Here is a 16,206-nt window from a genome sequence, read left to right as displayed (position 1 = left end):
GCGACTGTGCTGCTGATGGTCTCTATGCTTTGACTGTCGTGGATAGAACCTCGTCAACGTAGGGCTGAGTGGTTTCGATTGTGGGGAGAAGCTTTAGCACTAGAGTGAGACCGTTTTGTAGTCTCCTTTACCTTTAAGATAATTTGCATGATGAAGCTCCGGCGGAAGGTCCCATTGTGCCCGGAACAAGCGGAGAAGGGCGTGAGAAGACGGGAAAATCCGTGCTGGTGAGTGTATTCTTCCAATGGTTCAAGTAAACGACGCCCAGTCGCCCCTCGATGGCTTCAAGTGCCCCTTCATAGTTCATATAGACACCGTTTGTCTCAGATAAAGTGATCATCATCAACAAACTCTCCACATCCAACGTCTTCCCCTGCCTCGTACAACGTGACCATCTCAATCTACACCCTCCGTATCTCAAGAAGCACAGCATCTACAATACAGCCTGTGTAGCATATGAATCACCAAATAACTGCCGACCACACTGCCCTTGGGCAAAACCACAACTCACGATCGACAATATCACACCAGAGTAACAAGGTAACATCAATGTTTTGTAACAAAAACATAAGAAAAAGCCATTAACAGCAAACGCCAGCCATCCATCCACCTCAGGGTATCAACGCCACATCCCGAATCGTCCAATTCACTCGATACGTCTCTCTTCAGATTCAATCCGCTCATACTTTGTCGTCTCGTAGTTTGTCGTCCAGTGCAGTCTCCGCGAGAAGAAGCGTCCAAGGAACAAGCCCATGCTCACGACACAGCCCACAATCATGAGGATACCAAACTTATTGCTGATAATGGGCTCAGCCTCGGGCCAGACGCTTGCGATGCTGCTCGGCATGAGCACAGGCTGTCCATTCTGCATGTCAATCACAAACGTAGACCCCATGATGGCGCCGTTCTTGTCGAGTGCCGCAGCACCCATGTACCGATAACTAGTCCGGTTCCCTAGGAAGATCTGCGTCTCGAAGCCCGTCTTGTTAGCCAGAGCAACGAGATTGTCAAATCCACTGAGTTTGTTTGCGTAGGGCGATGCAAGCTAGTCCAAGTCAGCACAGTGAAACACTCGGCAAAGGGCCAAAGAATGACTTACCACGGCCCACGAGGCAATATCCGTGGCACCGTTCCACGACAGGTAGACCGTGGCATTCTCCGTCGTCCTATGAGGGGCGTCAACGGCAGCGCTGGGGAGCCACGACGGACGGCCCGTCCAGTGGCCCTTGTGGGCGCGGTACGCAAACATGTCGGCTTGGAATCCCTCGCCTAGCTTGCCTCGTTGGACGCTCATGACGACGGTGCCGTTGGGTGCGTATTCGACAAAGCTTGGGGTATATCCCCATCCAACAATCACGTTGCCACTCTCCAGTGTCTGCATGCCTCCCATCGCTCCAGAGTCAATGCCTGATGGGTGATAGTACTCGTGCACCACACGCACTGTCATGTCGGTGGTGTTGATCGCCAGATGCAAACCTCGAGATCTGCAGGGTCCATCACAGTAACCGGTATGCTCGCCATGATTGTCAAACATGGTGATGTGGCTCTGGTTCTTGTAGAACCGGGCATCGTGCTGCCAGCCAAAGTTGGTCGCCCTACCTCCACTCAAGTCCCTGAACTGGTTGCGACGACCTCCCAGAATCCAAATGGGATGCCCGTTTGTACCGTCGATGAGTGCAATGGTCGAAGTGTGACGGCTAGAGATGAGATAGTTGCCGTCCTCCGTCTTCTCGACCGAGTTGATGTGGAAAAAGTCGAATCCTGAGCCTTCCTTAACGCCGAATCCTTCTGTATAACGCGCATGCGTGTCCTCGAGGCTAAAATACTGAGACGCAGCCCACTGGAACAGAATCTTATTGGTGACGGGGTCAACCTCTTGGAAGCCGCTGTCCATGAGCATAGCGTCGGCCTGTCCTCCCATGATGGTGCAGTCGTAGGGGATAGTCCAGTAGGCGGAAAAGATTATGGTACCGTTGGAAGTGAGCTGTACTTCGTGCATGTCGGCGAGGGCACCACCTAGACCCTGCGCAGTGACGTTGAAGACGAGGTTATAGTTCTCATCGTAGACAAGACCGTAGCCATTAGCATGGCCTCGGTTGTGAACACCCTCCCAAAAGACCAGATGCCGACTGCCATTGAACATCTGAACATTGGAGCAATAAGAGTTGTCGTAATGCTGGTCAGCATAAACGAGGCTAAAGTCCCTAGCATCGAGAATCATGGGACCCGCCCTCATCTGACCATAAACTGTTCCAAGAAAGATGTACGGCGCATCATCAAGGCCATGACGATTGAGTGAGTTGATGTTGAGAATAGGAGCGACGATATCGGAGGAGCGGAACGTCTGGTGAGCGAATCCATTAGACGCTTCTGCGAGTGTCGTAAACTCGTTGGCCTGGTTGTAAAGGACCAAGTCAGCCAGCGACGGCCCAGCCAGGGCAAGAACAGAAGCCAGAGCGCCGACAGCGCGTCTGAAGGAGGCCATTATTTTGCTTTAGCATATACCGAGTAAGAAATATTAGAAGGCGAAAGCAAAGGCCGGGAATGTGTTCTAGGTATCAAGTAGTAGTGTGAGTCGGATCGAATAATAGGCCGTGAGACGTGTGCAGACAGATTCTAGGATACGCAAAAAGCGGGTGTAAGAAGTGTCCAAGGCCTCACAAGTGCGATGTCGGAGGCGACGGTAACGAAGCAAGCAAACTTGAAGAGAAAGGAACGATCGATGGTTGATGGTCACGCAGCGTGAAGCCGCACCCAGGAGAAGAAAAAGAATGGATAAGAGAAAGAAGGTGATTTTGAGTAGGGATGTTTTTGTTTAAAAACGAGGGGCGTCTAGATTGATATATACACAAACAGTAAAAAACATCCTGGTTCTTCTCCCTCCTGGAACGCGCGGAGGGTGGATGTAGGAGGAGGAGCGCTCGAGGGCCCGTGAAGTTGCATGTATCGCTTCCATTGGCAGGCCGCTTTAGTTCATCACTACATTTACTCTATTTCCGTGAGTAAACTCGTCTACAGAGGTAAAAGCAGCGTCATACCAAGCCGGGTTTGGTCCCGTCCACCTCGAGGTTGACGCAAGCCCCGGGCATCGGTTCGGGCGACCGCCCGGAGCTACAGTCAATGGCGATCGACTTGGCGTGGAGTGATACTCTACATTAAAGGAACAAGTATATCAGGGGGTCACTATGAGATGATATGTCTTGTTCAAGTTAGGACACATTCGACGATGTGCTCCAAACGTCAAATATCCATCTCGGACGTCACGGATTCATCCTCTCCCCAATGTTCAACATCATCCCTCCCATGACCAAACGCCGAGACATCTCTCCAGTGGAACCTGACCACCAGACGACAGACACAGAGAAACCCCCGAGGGCTCCCCAGGCCTGTCCTCTGAGCCTTTGAAGGCGACGATCAAGGGCCCACTAACCACATGAAACGCGTGTCCTGGCACGACCGACTCCCGAAGAGAATGATTTCTACCAGTTCAAATCGATGAATCAACGGTATGTGGGAGAGGAATATTCGGGATGCGGGTGAGGCCGTCTAGGATTACGCGGCTAAGCATAAGCTCCCGCAAAGAGACGCCGCCTTTAAACGTTGATCCACAATTGATTCTACTTTTATATCTAGAGACTCAGCTAGCTGATAGCCAAAACGGAACAAAGATTAGGACGATTATGTTTGGTTTACGTACCTAGACGACAATCAACCTCATCTACAACTGACAGTGCCCCTGAGTCCTCGCATACAAGGATCACCGTGATATGTAGAGTGTGAGCCTCTCCTTACAGGGACCCTGATTCAGAATCCCCTGACAATCTTTACTTCCGGCCCCGCCGATTGCCGAGAGCTTCGGATGCCGGAGGTCCGATAGCCCGGGTCCGTGCCGTAAGGTTTCTCATGGTGGGATCACGACGATCACTTCAACTACATCCTGAGATCGTATATATATTTACGAAGATACGGGATCGATTCAAACCTGGGGTATAACAGATTTACTCACAATCCGCTTAACTTTCGGCTGTACAATTCTACAAACTCAGCGAGACTACCGATGTAGCAGAGAGTGCCAATAAGACCTACATACGCATGATTCAAGGCAGCAAACTGAGCTACGAATAATCATTCATGAATAGCCTTCAACTTCAATGATTTGTTCGGAAGTATTACTGTCATTATGAAAGAGACCAAAGTCACAAAGCATTCACATCACTGACAGTGCACAGAAGCGTTCCTCAAATATATCACAATTGATGACCCCCACAGGAGGCTACCTAGAAGAAATATCTACAACAGAATCTCTCTCTCCTCTTCTCCAAGCCCATCATACAGACGGGTCACCTCGAAAAATTGACAACGATGTCACGATGCTGAGCAGACAGAGTTTAGTAGTCCTCGTCGTACTCCTCATCAGCGGGGCACTCCTCGTCGTCAGCGGGCTCCTCATCATCAACGGGCTCCTCGTCGTCGGCGGGGCACTCCTCATCATCGTCGGCAGGCTCATCATCGTCGATGGGCTCCTCATCATCAGCAGGGCACTCCTCGTCGTCGTCGACGGGCTCCTCGGCACCGGTGTCGGGAGCAGCAGTGGCAGCGGGGGCCTCGGAGGAAGCGGTCACGGCCTGGACGAGGGTGGTAGCGGCAGGGGCCTGAGTAGCAGCGGGGGTGGAAGCAGCAGGGGCAGAGGGGGAAGAGCCGCTGTTGCCAGAGCCAGAACCAGAGCCACCAACGACAAAGTCGATGCAGGACTCGTAGGTCTGGTCGATATCGGGAGCGTCCCAGAACCACTGGAGGACGCAGTCGCCAGCAGTGGTGCAGTCACCACCAAGGCTGTCGGGGAGGGTAACGCTGAAGGCAGTGTTGTTGGCATCAAGACCAGCGTTGGAAGCATAGTTGGAGAACTCGATCAGGGGCTCGCCAATGACGGTGTTGGAGCTGGTCTTGACAACGGAGACGTTGGCATAGCCGGTGTGGGGAGCGGCAATGTTGACGTCAAAGTCAATCTCCTGACCCAGGGAGTAGGTCTGGACGTTGTCGGCGTTGTCCGCCTGCTGGAAGCCCTTGCACAGCCACAGGTTGCACTTGGCGGGGTCGGCGCCGGTGCCGACGACCTGGAAGATGCCCTGGACGTTGCCGTTGATGTCGGAGCTCTGCTGGTAGAAGGGCTGGTCACCGCAGGCAGCCTTGTAGGCATCGCCGGGCTTGCGGGGAGGGGGAGAGCGGACGAAGCCGTGGGCGGCGACGAGGGGGATGAGGGTGAGAGCAGCGGCGTACTTCATTTTGTCGGTTTTTAGTTGAGTAATTGTGATATAATAAAGAAGTCTCTTGGACCAGATGTTTGTGTTTAATGAGTGATTGGTTGTGAATAAAGGCTCAAGAGCACGAAGCAAATGTTGAGTATTGTTGTAATTGAACGGCCGTCAAGGCTCGAAACGAAAGGTATGGGAATGAAAGGATGTACAAAAACGTACAAGAAAACACAAAAAAATGAATGGATAATCTGGTCCTTCGAGGTCCTTGGAGAGAGAGGCTGAGGAAAGTCGAGACAGAGAGAGGGCATCGTCGAGTTGATATACGGCCGTCCTGCCGGGGGAGGGTTCCTGCATCTGGCCTCCATCTCCGCTTCCAGGGGAGAGAGACATGAGCAGGGACGTCTACCCCCCAGTCCTTGGGGACCAGGAACCGAGGCCGGTGGCGGCAATGGAGGCCGGGGGTTTGGCAGGTCTGGATGGACAAGCGCCGGCCGAGAGTGGAGGAGCTCAATGCAGTCAATTGCACTCAAGCTTAACAGGGCAGCTATCAATGATCACCAGCTGCTCAATTGGCTTGTTGCAACTCAAAAATCGTCCAAACAAGTCTTCTACAAACCAAACTGTTTGCATAAACACATCAGCTCACACCACGTTTCGTTTACCGTCTCATCGGCATTAACAATTCACCATGCCCATAACTTGTGTCAAGTTCATCTTTGATCACCCCATGAACACCGCCAAGATGCAAACCCACCGACTCACCGGAAATCCTAACACGGACCCTTGTCGCGGCGCGTTTGGAGCCAGCGCAAGGGGCGCACAGGCGATTGGTGGAACATCGACATGCAGCGTTTGAGCCTCAACTTGTGGCCGCCGCCCAGGGGAAGGAAATCTTGGTCAATTTTGTTCCGCGCTGGAAATCCTCGGTCGAAAATCCTCAGTTGAGATTCGCTTAGATTCGACAAGAGGAAATACCGGAACAGAATTGAAGAGCGGTGATGCCTTCGACTGCCACAACCTCACCATTCTTCTATTTTACATCAATGAAATTCGCAACATGAATCAACACTATAAACAAATCATTCCCTCTCTTAATTGAAACTCAATCTCCAAACCTCGATCCCCAATGCCCTCTTCCCTCTTCCCCTCCTCCCAACCCCTGTCAACCAGTGGATCCTCCATCTGCCAGATAAACGTTTTCTAAGCCATGGAAAAACTATGCCCATATTTCAACGCGAAACGAGACACAGATGCCCTTGTTTCAGGCTGGCCCTGGAACATCCCCGCCGTCGTCCAAGGGATATTTTTCGTCCGTAGATCCTTGACAAGGGGGGAATCTTTATTCCATGGGCGCTAAACTCTAGGCGAGCGGTCTCTCTCTACGCGAGCAAAGATTTCACCTGAGGCGAGGATTTTACAGTAAGAATTCAATTTCTTATTCAGCTTCGAAAAGGGGTATAGGTTTACTTATAGTATCTCCGCCGAGCGTGTTGAGACGCCCAGACCCAGAAGCCCCTGCCATTCCATCCATTCTTGTATCCAACGCCCGTTGAGTCGCTAAGCTACATCATCATGATCCGATCATATCGAGAAAGGGAAAATAAGAACACAAATCCCTGGTGCAGGAGGAAATCTAGATAGATGAAAGAACAAAAAGATTAATTAACCCGCTTAGATAGGCTCATCCCGAGGCTCGATGAGAACCTCGTTGACTGCCACATGAGGAGGCTGGCACACGGCGTACACGATCGAGCTCGCAACCTCCTCGGGCTCCAGCACCTTGGCGCCCGTGGGCTCACCGTACTTCTTGAGCGCCTCCTTGTCCGTCGACATGCCCAGGAGGTCCGTCGCCACGTTTCCGGGCTGGATCGACGTCACCCGGAGGCCGGAGCCCGCTGTCTCGACTCGCAGAGCCTGCAGAGTCGCCTCGACAAAGAACTTGCTGGCAGAGTAGACGCCCAGGCCAGGGAACACCTTGCGGCCGGCATCCGACGAGATGGCCACGATGTGGCCGCTGCCGCGGGAGAGCATGCCAGGCACCGTCGACGACAGGCAGTGCAGCAGACCCTTGCAGTTGACATCGACGGTGCGCTCCCACTCGTCTGTCTGGTTGTTGGCCATCATGGTAAAGTACATGACACCCGCGCAGCTGACAAGGATGTCGACAGGGCCCAGCTTCTCGCTCGCCTCCTTCATCAGGGACTCCACCTGGGCCTTGTCTGTCACGTCCGTCTTGTGGAGCAGCACCTTGCCTCCGTGCACAGCAATCTTCTTCTTGACGCCTTCGAGGGCCTCGGTGCGTCGAGCTGCCAGGGCGACGTGCGCGCCCTCCTTGGCGAGGCCAGCAGCTACAGCGGCACCGATGCCAGAAGAAGCACCCGTCACGACAGCAACCTTTCCGGCCAGACGACCCTTGTTTGCCTTCTTGGCCACGCCGTTGACCTGCACGCGTTTAGGAGGACGAGGCAACCAACCTCGCGCGTAGAAGTGGCGGGTATAGATCTCCAAGAGACCGTCGTCGATCTTGGGTCTAAAGACCTCGTACTTGTCTAGGGTTGGTTGTGTCTTGCCATCCTTGAGCACAATGACAGACTTGAGAACCTCTACGTTGGGCATACCACCGCGGAGAATGTCAACGGTGAAGGGATCGTCGCCTCCCTTTCTGTCGCCTCGCTTCTCATGCCAGAGAGCAACCCATTCGTCCCATGGAAGAGGCTCTGTGGGGTAGCCGATCTTGGCCAGAGAGTCAAATACGTCCTTGGAAGCCACAGGAGCAGGGTCACCCAGATGGTACAGAGTCTGGACTTCATCATCCGTGTGGTTGGCGAGTGTAACAATGGCTTTGCTAACAAAGTCCACAGGCGTCATCTCCAGGAACCATCCATCGACATCCGGCGCACGGCCGAGCTGCAATGACTCGACCAAGATGGCGTTCATCAGATCCCAAGCATTCGTCGAACCAGAGTGGCTGTGTCCGGTAATGGTACCAGGTCGATACACTCGGACAGGAATACCTCGACGACCGGCCTCGTAGACGAGCTTCTCAGCAACCCACTTGGTCTGACCATAGCCATCCAGCAGCTTGGTCGGGACATCGTCAATATCAATGACAACATCCTCAGACCAGCCCTCAGTGGAAGGGGGGAGAACACCGTTGGTGGAAACGTGATGAACAGTCGCTCCACTGCGGCCTGCGAGTCGCAGAATCTCCCTCGTACCTCCCACGTTGGCATTCCTCAGAGCAGCATAGGGATACACCAAGTTGACGGTGGCGGCAGCGTGCACAATGACTTGCACGCGAGTCGCCAGCTCGTCAAAGGCTTCAGGCGAGAGACCAAAACGCTTCCTAGCGAGTGTCCCTGGCAAGATCTCCATGCGCTCCAACAGGTAATCCTCCCACACGCCCAGGTCGATCAAGTTCTTTCGGATTCGTGCCATACCAGCCGGTGCACAGTCCTCCACAGGTTCAGGGAATCGCACAAGACAGATGATGTGAGCGTTGGTAGAGTCGACCAAGGTCTTGAGAAGGAAAGCTCCAAGGTATCCAGTGACACCAGTCAAAAGAATAGTGTCAGCGTCCTTGAGAGCACGCATCGGGGTGCCATTCGACTGGATCTCTTCAGGCAGGGCTGAATCCGCGCGGAGAACAGCCGGCAGATCAGCCTGCACAGCAGCGGTATGTCCATCGCGAGCAGCCTTGACTGCCGAGAGATGTCCCTCCAGAGTAGGGTTTCCAGCCAAAGGCGCAAGAGGAACAGGGAATCCAAAGGTCCTGGTAAGTCGACTCGCGAGATCAGCAAGAGCCAACGAGTGACCGCCCAAGTCGAAAAAGTCGTGCTTTGGTGTGATGGCATTAGCAGGCATGTTGAGAGATGCTGCCCAGAGCATGATGATGGTCTCCATCTTGATCTTGATGTTGTGCTCCTTCTTCGGGGGAGCCTTGGGTGACCGCGGAGATGGTGGCGGAGGCAAAGCCTTGAGATCAGTCTTGCCAGAAACTCCATGTGTGGGGAGTTCATCGAGCTCAACCCAGACAGGAGGAATCATGTAGTGAGCAAGGTGATCTGAGAGAGCACGTCGAGCCACTGGGCTGTATCCGTACTCATCAATGATGGGAATGGTTCGATCTCTAGGCTCGCCCTGTTCGCGGACGATGTATGCTACAATCTGCCTCTCCAGACCCTCACCGTGGGCAATGACTGCACAGTCCCGAACAGCCAAGTGTTTTCGGATAGCGCTCTCGACGGCACCAGGCTGGACGGTGTAGCCACGAGTCTTGATCATACCTCCAACTCGACCCGTGATCTCCAAAAGTCCACTGGGAAGCAACCTCGCAAGATCACCAGTTCTGTACATGCGCGCATCCTTTTCAGGGTCGAAAGGATCCGACTGGAACGCCTTGGCAGTGGTCTCGGGTAGGTTGAGATATCCTCTTGCCAGGAGGTCACCTCCCACGTACAGCTCACCACTTACACCGGGCCCAACTCTGTTGCCGGCCTCATCAAGGATGTAAGTGTGCTCAGGGTCGGTGAGAGGACCGACAGGACAGACTCTTGTGTCATAGTCGATAAATGTCTTGATATCACCCACTGCAGTCTCGTGGGTTTCGCTAGCGCTGTAGACGTTAAGAAGACGAGCGTTGGGGAGGGCGTCAACGGCGCGGCGAACAAGGTCGGTGGTAACAACCTCGCCATTGAGCCACAGTGAGCGAAGATGAGGAAGACGCTCGCCAAGCTTTGGGTGTCGAGAAAGAACAGTGGCCAAAAGTGTCGGGGTCATGAGGGTATCGGTGATGCGCCATGAAGAGAGAAGCTCAACAAGAGCAACGGGATCATAGCTGGCGTGGTCGGGGATGGCAACAGTGGTGGCACCCCGCAAAAGAGGCCGCAGCATCTCCCAGATGAAAAAGACGTTGCAAGCTACTCTGTCACCGGGCTTGAGGTCGCTGACGCCGAATCGCAGGTCGTATGAGCGGATGGCGGCTCTGTGGGGGTTCATGATACCCTTGGGCTGTCCAGTGGTACCAGAAGAGTATGAGACAAAGGCGAGCCTCTCGACGTCGTCTTCCTCGGGTAGAGGACGTCTCTCGTCCAATTGAGGTGTAATATCTCCCCTGGCCTCCTTGTCGGGGTGGTCGACAATAATGACGGGAACATCAGACTTGATGTGGCTGGCGTGCTCGACCTGAGTCAAGATGACAGTTGGCTTTGCATCCTCAATGACATCTCGCAAAAGACCTGGAGGATATGCCACCTCAAGGACGAGAAAAGCACCACCAGCGCGGAGAGCAGCGACAGATGCAATCACGTAATCGGCACTCCGTCCCATCAGGACACCGACGAGGTCATCGCGACCAACACCGTGGTTGCGCAGCCGCTCAGCCAGAGCCCACGTCTCCCTGTCGAGCTCGGCATAGGTGAGCGATCTCTTCTCATCCTCAAGAGCCACAGCATCAGGCGTGGCAGCCGCCTGCTGCTCAAACAGAGCAGCCAAGTCCTTGTTGATGTCGATAATGGTCATGATAAAGGACTAGACTTGGGGGGTATCAAGAGGGAACAAGACAGAAATGTGAAGGGGCCTCGGGTAGTTGTATCTTTTAGAAGCGGTGGGTGGGTCACGCGACCAATCTGCAAGGCGTTACTCCAAAAAAGATGTCGGTGACGGGGACCGGTAAACTAATGCTTGGATCCGATCCCAACAATTAATTGCGGACAGGCGGAGGCTTCCGGTAATACGAGAAAGGGTCCTAGGTTCGGGTCTGCCAGTGTGTAGACACCACGTGGAATTGAGCGAGTACGGAGGGTTTCCGGTCAAGATGTCACGTCTCAAACGGTTCCCATTGCTTGAAACGGATCGTGGAGAGCTTCTCGCGGGGTCAATGGCGGGATAGAGGCTTCTTTTGACTCCAAGATCCGAGTTTTATCTCGTCCCCACAAACGGGAAAAAGAGATGGCGATGATAATGTCCAAGTGGGGGATTATGTCTCCAGATTCCTGTTCAACTTGCTCCCACAACCAATGCTTTATAAACGCAGGACTTGCCACGACCAGAGACTGGTCAACCACAGCTGCTGTGAGCAAGGCCACATTCATCAAGGCCAATTGTGCATCCATCAGGGCAATGTTGGATTGGCAAAGCCCCCACGTCGGGAATTGGCGGTTGGTGATTGGGTTGCAGCTGAGCCGCCACCAGAAACCATACCGCTAGACCTAGGTCCCGATCAGGTTTAGCTGCCCGCCAGTTTTTCGAGGGGGAGGGGATCGGCTCCATCGTGTCCCTGGAGAAGGTGGTAGCACGTTTGGGGGGTGGAGAGGGACCTTTGTGGTTGTTTCTGTGCAGGAGGTAGAGTAGATAATGTTGTTGATCGTTGTGAGATGCGAAAATTATCACAGATACTCTAAAATATCTTCAAGAAACAGCTTCAATGCCAAGCAAAAAGCCCTCCCGTTCATGGCTGATCCGTCAGTGAAACAGCCTCCCAACCAGACGGCTGGGCCACTTTCACGTGCTTGAAAGCCATTCTTGTCTCACAACGCTATCCCCCTTGCGTCCCTAGCGCACATTGCAGGGCACCAATCGGAAGCTCCCGATGCCGGGGTTGAATAAGCGCTTTTCCCAGTTCAGTTTCTCCTGGTTGTAGGGTAGGTCGTGAACTCCCCGTGTACATCGGCTTCGAGTCCCGATCACGATGTCAAGAATGACATCCACGCCGAGAATCATCTGTTCATGAGAATGAGTCTGGAGTATGTCTGTGCGGAATAGTTTAATGTCATTGACAGAACAATTGCGCGGGGGCTTGGTCACGAGAACTTCTTGATTCGTCCTCGCGAGCTGAGTTGACGTACAACTTGCCTGCCCCGAATGACAAGTGCCACCTTCAGACTCGTCCAGACCTTGACATCCGCGGGATGTCGATTGCGTGATTAACTTTCTTTCAATTCGGGATACTTCTCACGCGAGGAGGTGACAGCCTTCGGATCTCGCAAGGCGTGTTCCAAGGATCAACCCATTGTGTAATGACTCCCCCATTCCTCTTTGCGCTGACCGAGACGCAACACGCGTCAACACCGCTTCTATCAGCAGCTTGCCACCTCATCACCCCCAAAAACTGTGAAACCAAGGCCACGGAACCAAATTGCATCATCATTCCCTTGACCCTCCATCATATCGATAGGCCCCGACGACCCGAAGGGCATGGGGGTCGGCCCATCGCCACCACACGTCGCCCATTACCACATTGATCGCCCTGCATGCGCTATGCATGACGGTCGGGGAGAATGGACAGACATTGGGTGGTGTGCCCGACGAATCAGTGGACGTGCAAAGAGCTTGTTTTATCCGGATTGCGTCCCTGAATTGCCTTGGCTGAGGGTTACCCGAATAGGAAGATGATGTGAGACCACCTTGGGTTCGTGAGGTGAGTATCGTGAATGAGACTTCGGGGAGTTCAGGTTGTTTCCATTTGACGACATGTTTCCCATGTTAATGGCATGAAAGTAATCAATTTGATAATAAATATCTTGTTGTCTTACGACCATGCTCTGAGCTCGTGAATTCCTTCCTAAAAAAATAGCCGTGGATGGAGCCTATGGATCCAGCATCATGCGAAGCATCGGGATCTCTTGCTGGATTCAAACCAAATAAAATATAATAAACAGCCCAGCCCCCCGGGCCATTTCCCAACAAATTCTTCCCCTCAAGAGACATGTTTAGCTTCGACCTGCAGTTGGCGCGCAGGACGGGCATGACCAAGCCGCGAGACGGTAAGGCATGGATGCCATGATGCACAGGTAAGTATGATTACAGCTAAGCTGAATTGCATGAATCTAACATGACTTTTCAGACCCGATGCGATGTTGCGACCTTGAGCCGAGGGCACAGTCCTTCTAGTGAAGGTGTGTGCTCTTGGCATCATGACATTGCCGAGTGGTGATCTGTTATGGAAACCGAAGAGCACATCTTTATACACGGTCGTCGCATCGCATGCTATATTCACGAATGCCACATGAAGCCATGTTGGCCATACTTCCCACTATTTCGTGGACCACTCAAGACAAATCACGCGAAACCAAACAAAATCGCCAACGATATCATCACGTCTTATTACAACATTACATCAATACGCCAAAAACATGAAACTTTTTTCCCGCCCTATACTCCAAAAGCACCTCAAATATCCGATCGTCCCTTGCTAAGATCAACTTCAGTAAGGGGTACAACCTTGGTCCGACAAATAATCTTGTGTCCGAGGTAGGCCACAAAGAAGAGCATCAGGCTGACATAGTTGGAGAAAAAGTCGCCAGTGTTCCACTCGATGAAGACGGTGAAGCCGCAGGTGAGGGTGATGAGGGCGACAAAGAAGGCGCCATAGTACGACAGGTAGGGTTGGAAGGGAGCGTGGTAGGGCAGCTCGGAGCGGGGGATGCCCTGCACACGCATCACCTTCTGGAACCGGATGTGGCAGACGTTGATGAGGACCCAGGTGATGAAGCACGATGTGGCGCTGATGTTGAGCAGCCAGTTGAAGACGGTCTCACCACTGGATGAGAGGTTGATGAAACCGAGAAGACCCAGGACAGAGCAGGAAGCGACGGCAAAGTAGGGGGTACCGAACTTGTTGGTGCGCTTCATGAAGGCGGGGGCAAGGCCGTCCTCAGCCAGAGCCACCATGATACGGCTGCTCGAGTAGACGTTGGAGTTGGCAGCCGAGAGAACAGCTGTCAGGAGGACGGCGTTGATGATGTCAGGAAGAACACTCACGCCAGCACGAATGGCCACAATGACGAGAGGCGAGGCAGAGGCATCGGTAGCACCACTGTCGAGAGCTGGGTCGTTGGAGGGCACGTTGATGCCGACAAAGAAGACGGTGGCCATGAACAGGCCAAAGATGCCCCAGAAGGTCCAGCGGATGGCCTCAGGGATGGCCTTGCGGGGGTTTGCCGTCTCACCAGCACCGACACCAACGAGCTCAGTTCCCTGGTAACTGAATCCGGCAGTGACGAGGACAGCCCAGAAACCAACGAAGCGGCCAGTAGGACCCTCGATATCCATGTGAGTGTTGAAGGGGCCGGGGTTCTTCCAGTAAGTGAAGCCAAGATAACCCTCCTTACCCACACCAGCATTGATGCAGATGGAGAAGATGATGAAGCCGATAATGGTAATAACCTTGATCATAGAGAACCACATCTCCACCTCACCGAACCAGCGGATAGGGAGGAAGTTGAGAGCGGTAAAGATGAACCAGAAGACAGCGATCCAGATACCAATGCTGAGGCTGCTGTCCCAATACTGGATGATCATTCCGGCGGCGGTAAGTTCAAGGGCGAATGTGATGGACCAACTAAACCAGTAGATCCATCCCATAGCGAAGCCGATGCTAGGGTCGACAAAGCGAGCAGCGTACGATGTGAAGGAACCGGCAATGGGGATATACGAAGCCATCTCGCCCAAGCTGACCATGACAGCATAGACAACCGAACCCATGAACAAGAAAGCGATGAGGAGAGAGACGGGACCAGCCTTGGCGAGGGCAGGACCGACACCGAGGAAGAGACCAGTTCCAATGGTACCACCGATGGCGATGAACTGAAGGTGACGAGAGTTCATGCCACGGTCAAGACCGCTCTCACCAGTCTCGACATCCTCTCGAGTGGGAGAGATCTTCTTCTCGTTGCTCGCCCGAGGCGACTTTTCGTCGGACGATGACTCGAGGAGCATGGCTGCTGTTTTTCGGAGGGGTGCTATGGCTCTAACAAGGCCGATGATTAACAAACAGGAGAAACAGGGGGTTGGTTCTCGATCTGCGACCGTTGACAATAGGTAGTCAGCCGAGGCAAGGCTTGACGAGATGGACGTGGAGGAGGCGAAATGACGAGCTTGTCCGAGATATGCTCAAAGGACAAGAGCCGGAAAGGCAAACCACAGCTGAGGAAGACGAGACGGAACAGAGCATGGAGGGAGCAGAAGCAAGCACCAAGTGGGCTGGAGAGACGGTTGTTATGTAAAAAAATATGAGAGGACCTCTCAACGCTTGGTTAACCCATCTCGGGGCCAGGGCTCCATCCATCATGGGCCCATTGCGCAAAATTCTTCTCCACGGGTGATGGGATGGGAATGGGAGGGTGGCCCAAGAGTTTTCCATGGTTCGCCCCCGTCTGTCTCGAAGGGAGTCCAAAAATGCTCATCATGATGGCCCGGCGCCGGCGACTCGTTTCCTCTAGAGGAGAGGTGCACCTCAGTCCCCTGTCACCTATCCCCTGCTTTCCGTCCCTTCTTCATCTCGAACTGGGATGATCAAGGCGTGGGATGTCGATGCTAGAGAGCTTGTGTGGAGATGTCCGAGGGGCAAAAGACCCCAAGATGGGGAGAGATGTTGGAAGGGCGCATCCGTAGGGTGTGTTGGACATGGCGAGATTTCCCTGGAAAGAGGTTTTTTCTGATGCGTCTACTTCTTCGAGCCGCGCTAGAAAAATCCAAGGGGACCAGGGGTGGCAGCTAACTTAGGTCGCGGTAGTGGCACGGCTTGGCCGCTCCCAAGGTGAGGCTCAGCGCATGATGCGACCAATCGGCCTGAGCCGCCGTGGCCAAAAGGAAAGATTTTGCAGTGGGTGGAGTGTCTTTTGGAAACGCCACTTCGATCACTGCCATGCGAACTGGCTTCGGTGGTTTGTTCCATGCAGCTTCTGCGAAAAAAAAAAAAAAAAAAAACATTTCATGTCGATTTCTTCCTCCTAGGACAAGGGCCAGGGAATGATCGTCTGTTGATTAATAGCCTGAGTCATCATCTGCTTACCAAACTAGGTCCCTAATGCCGGCTCTTGTTCCCCTTGCCGGTAGGTGATGCGTCGCTCACCTTGTCCCATCACCAAGTCCAAAGTGACTCCGAGTCATCATCAATAGCTACCCCATCCTACGGAGACACCGTCCCGACCTCGGGTGAGAGATGCCCGAC

General features: G+C 53.4%; 4 protein-coding genes across 4 annotated transcripts; all 4 read right to left on the bottom strand.

The window, feature by feature from the left end:
* Positions 1–646: 646 nt before the first annotated feature.
* On the bottom strand, positions 647–2,485 carry MRS44_003603 (uncharacterized protein; the record flags this gene model as incomplete). Its single annotated transcript, XM_046268518.2, has 2 exons — positions 647–1,045; positions 1,100–2,485. The coding sequence occupies 2 exons, from the start codon at positions 2,483–2,485 to the stop codon at positions 647–649; spliced, it is 1,785 nt and encodes a 594-aa protein (XP_046137725.2).
* Positions 2,486–4,388: 1,903 nt separating this feature from the next.
* Positions 4,389–5,282, bottom strand: MRS44_003602 (uncharacterized protein; the record flags this gene model as incomplete). Its single annotated transcript, XM_046273569.2, has 1 exon — positions 4,389–5,282. One exon carries the CDS (start codon positions 5,280–5,282, stop codon positions 4,389–4,391), a length of 894 nt encoding a protein of 297 aa, XP_046137724.1.
* Positions 5,283–6,926: 1,644 nt separating this feature from the next.
* On the bottom strand, positions 6,927–10,775 carry MRS44_003601 (uncharacterized protein; the record flags this gene model as incomplete). The annotated part of the gene is made up of 1 exon (XM_046275417.2): positions 6,927–10,775. The coding sequence occupies one exon, from the start codon at positions 10,773–10,775 to the stop codon at positions 6,927–6,929; it is 3,849 nt and encodes a 1,282-aa protein (XP_046137723.2).
* A 2,649-nt stretch (positions 10,776–13,424) lies between these two features.
* MRS44_003600 (uncharacterized protein) lies at positions 13,425–14,972 on the bottom strand (the record flags this gene model as incomplete). The annotated part of the gene is made up of 1 exon (XM_046268517.2): positions 13,425–14,972. The coding sequence occupies one exon, from the start codon at positions 14,970–14,972 to the stop codon at positions 13,425–13,427; it is 1,548 nt and encodes a 515-aa protein (XP_046137722.1).
* Positions 14,973–16,206: the final 1,234 nt, after the last annotated feature.

The sequence above is a fragment of the Fusarium solani genome (genome assembly GCF_023522795.1).
Source record: "Fusarium solani strain SB1 chromosome Unknown bctg00000001, whole genome shotgun sequence".
In the NCBI taxonomy this organism is placed as follows: Eukaryota; Fungi; Ascomycota; class Sordariomycetes; order Hypocreales; family Nectriaceae; genus Fusarium; species Fusarium solani.
This window is presented reverse-complemented; position numbering and strand designations above follow the sequence as displayed.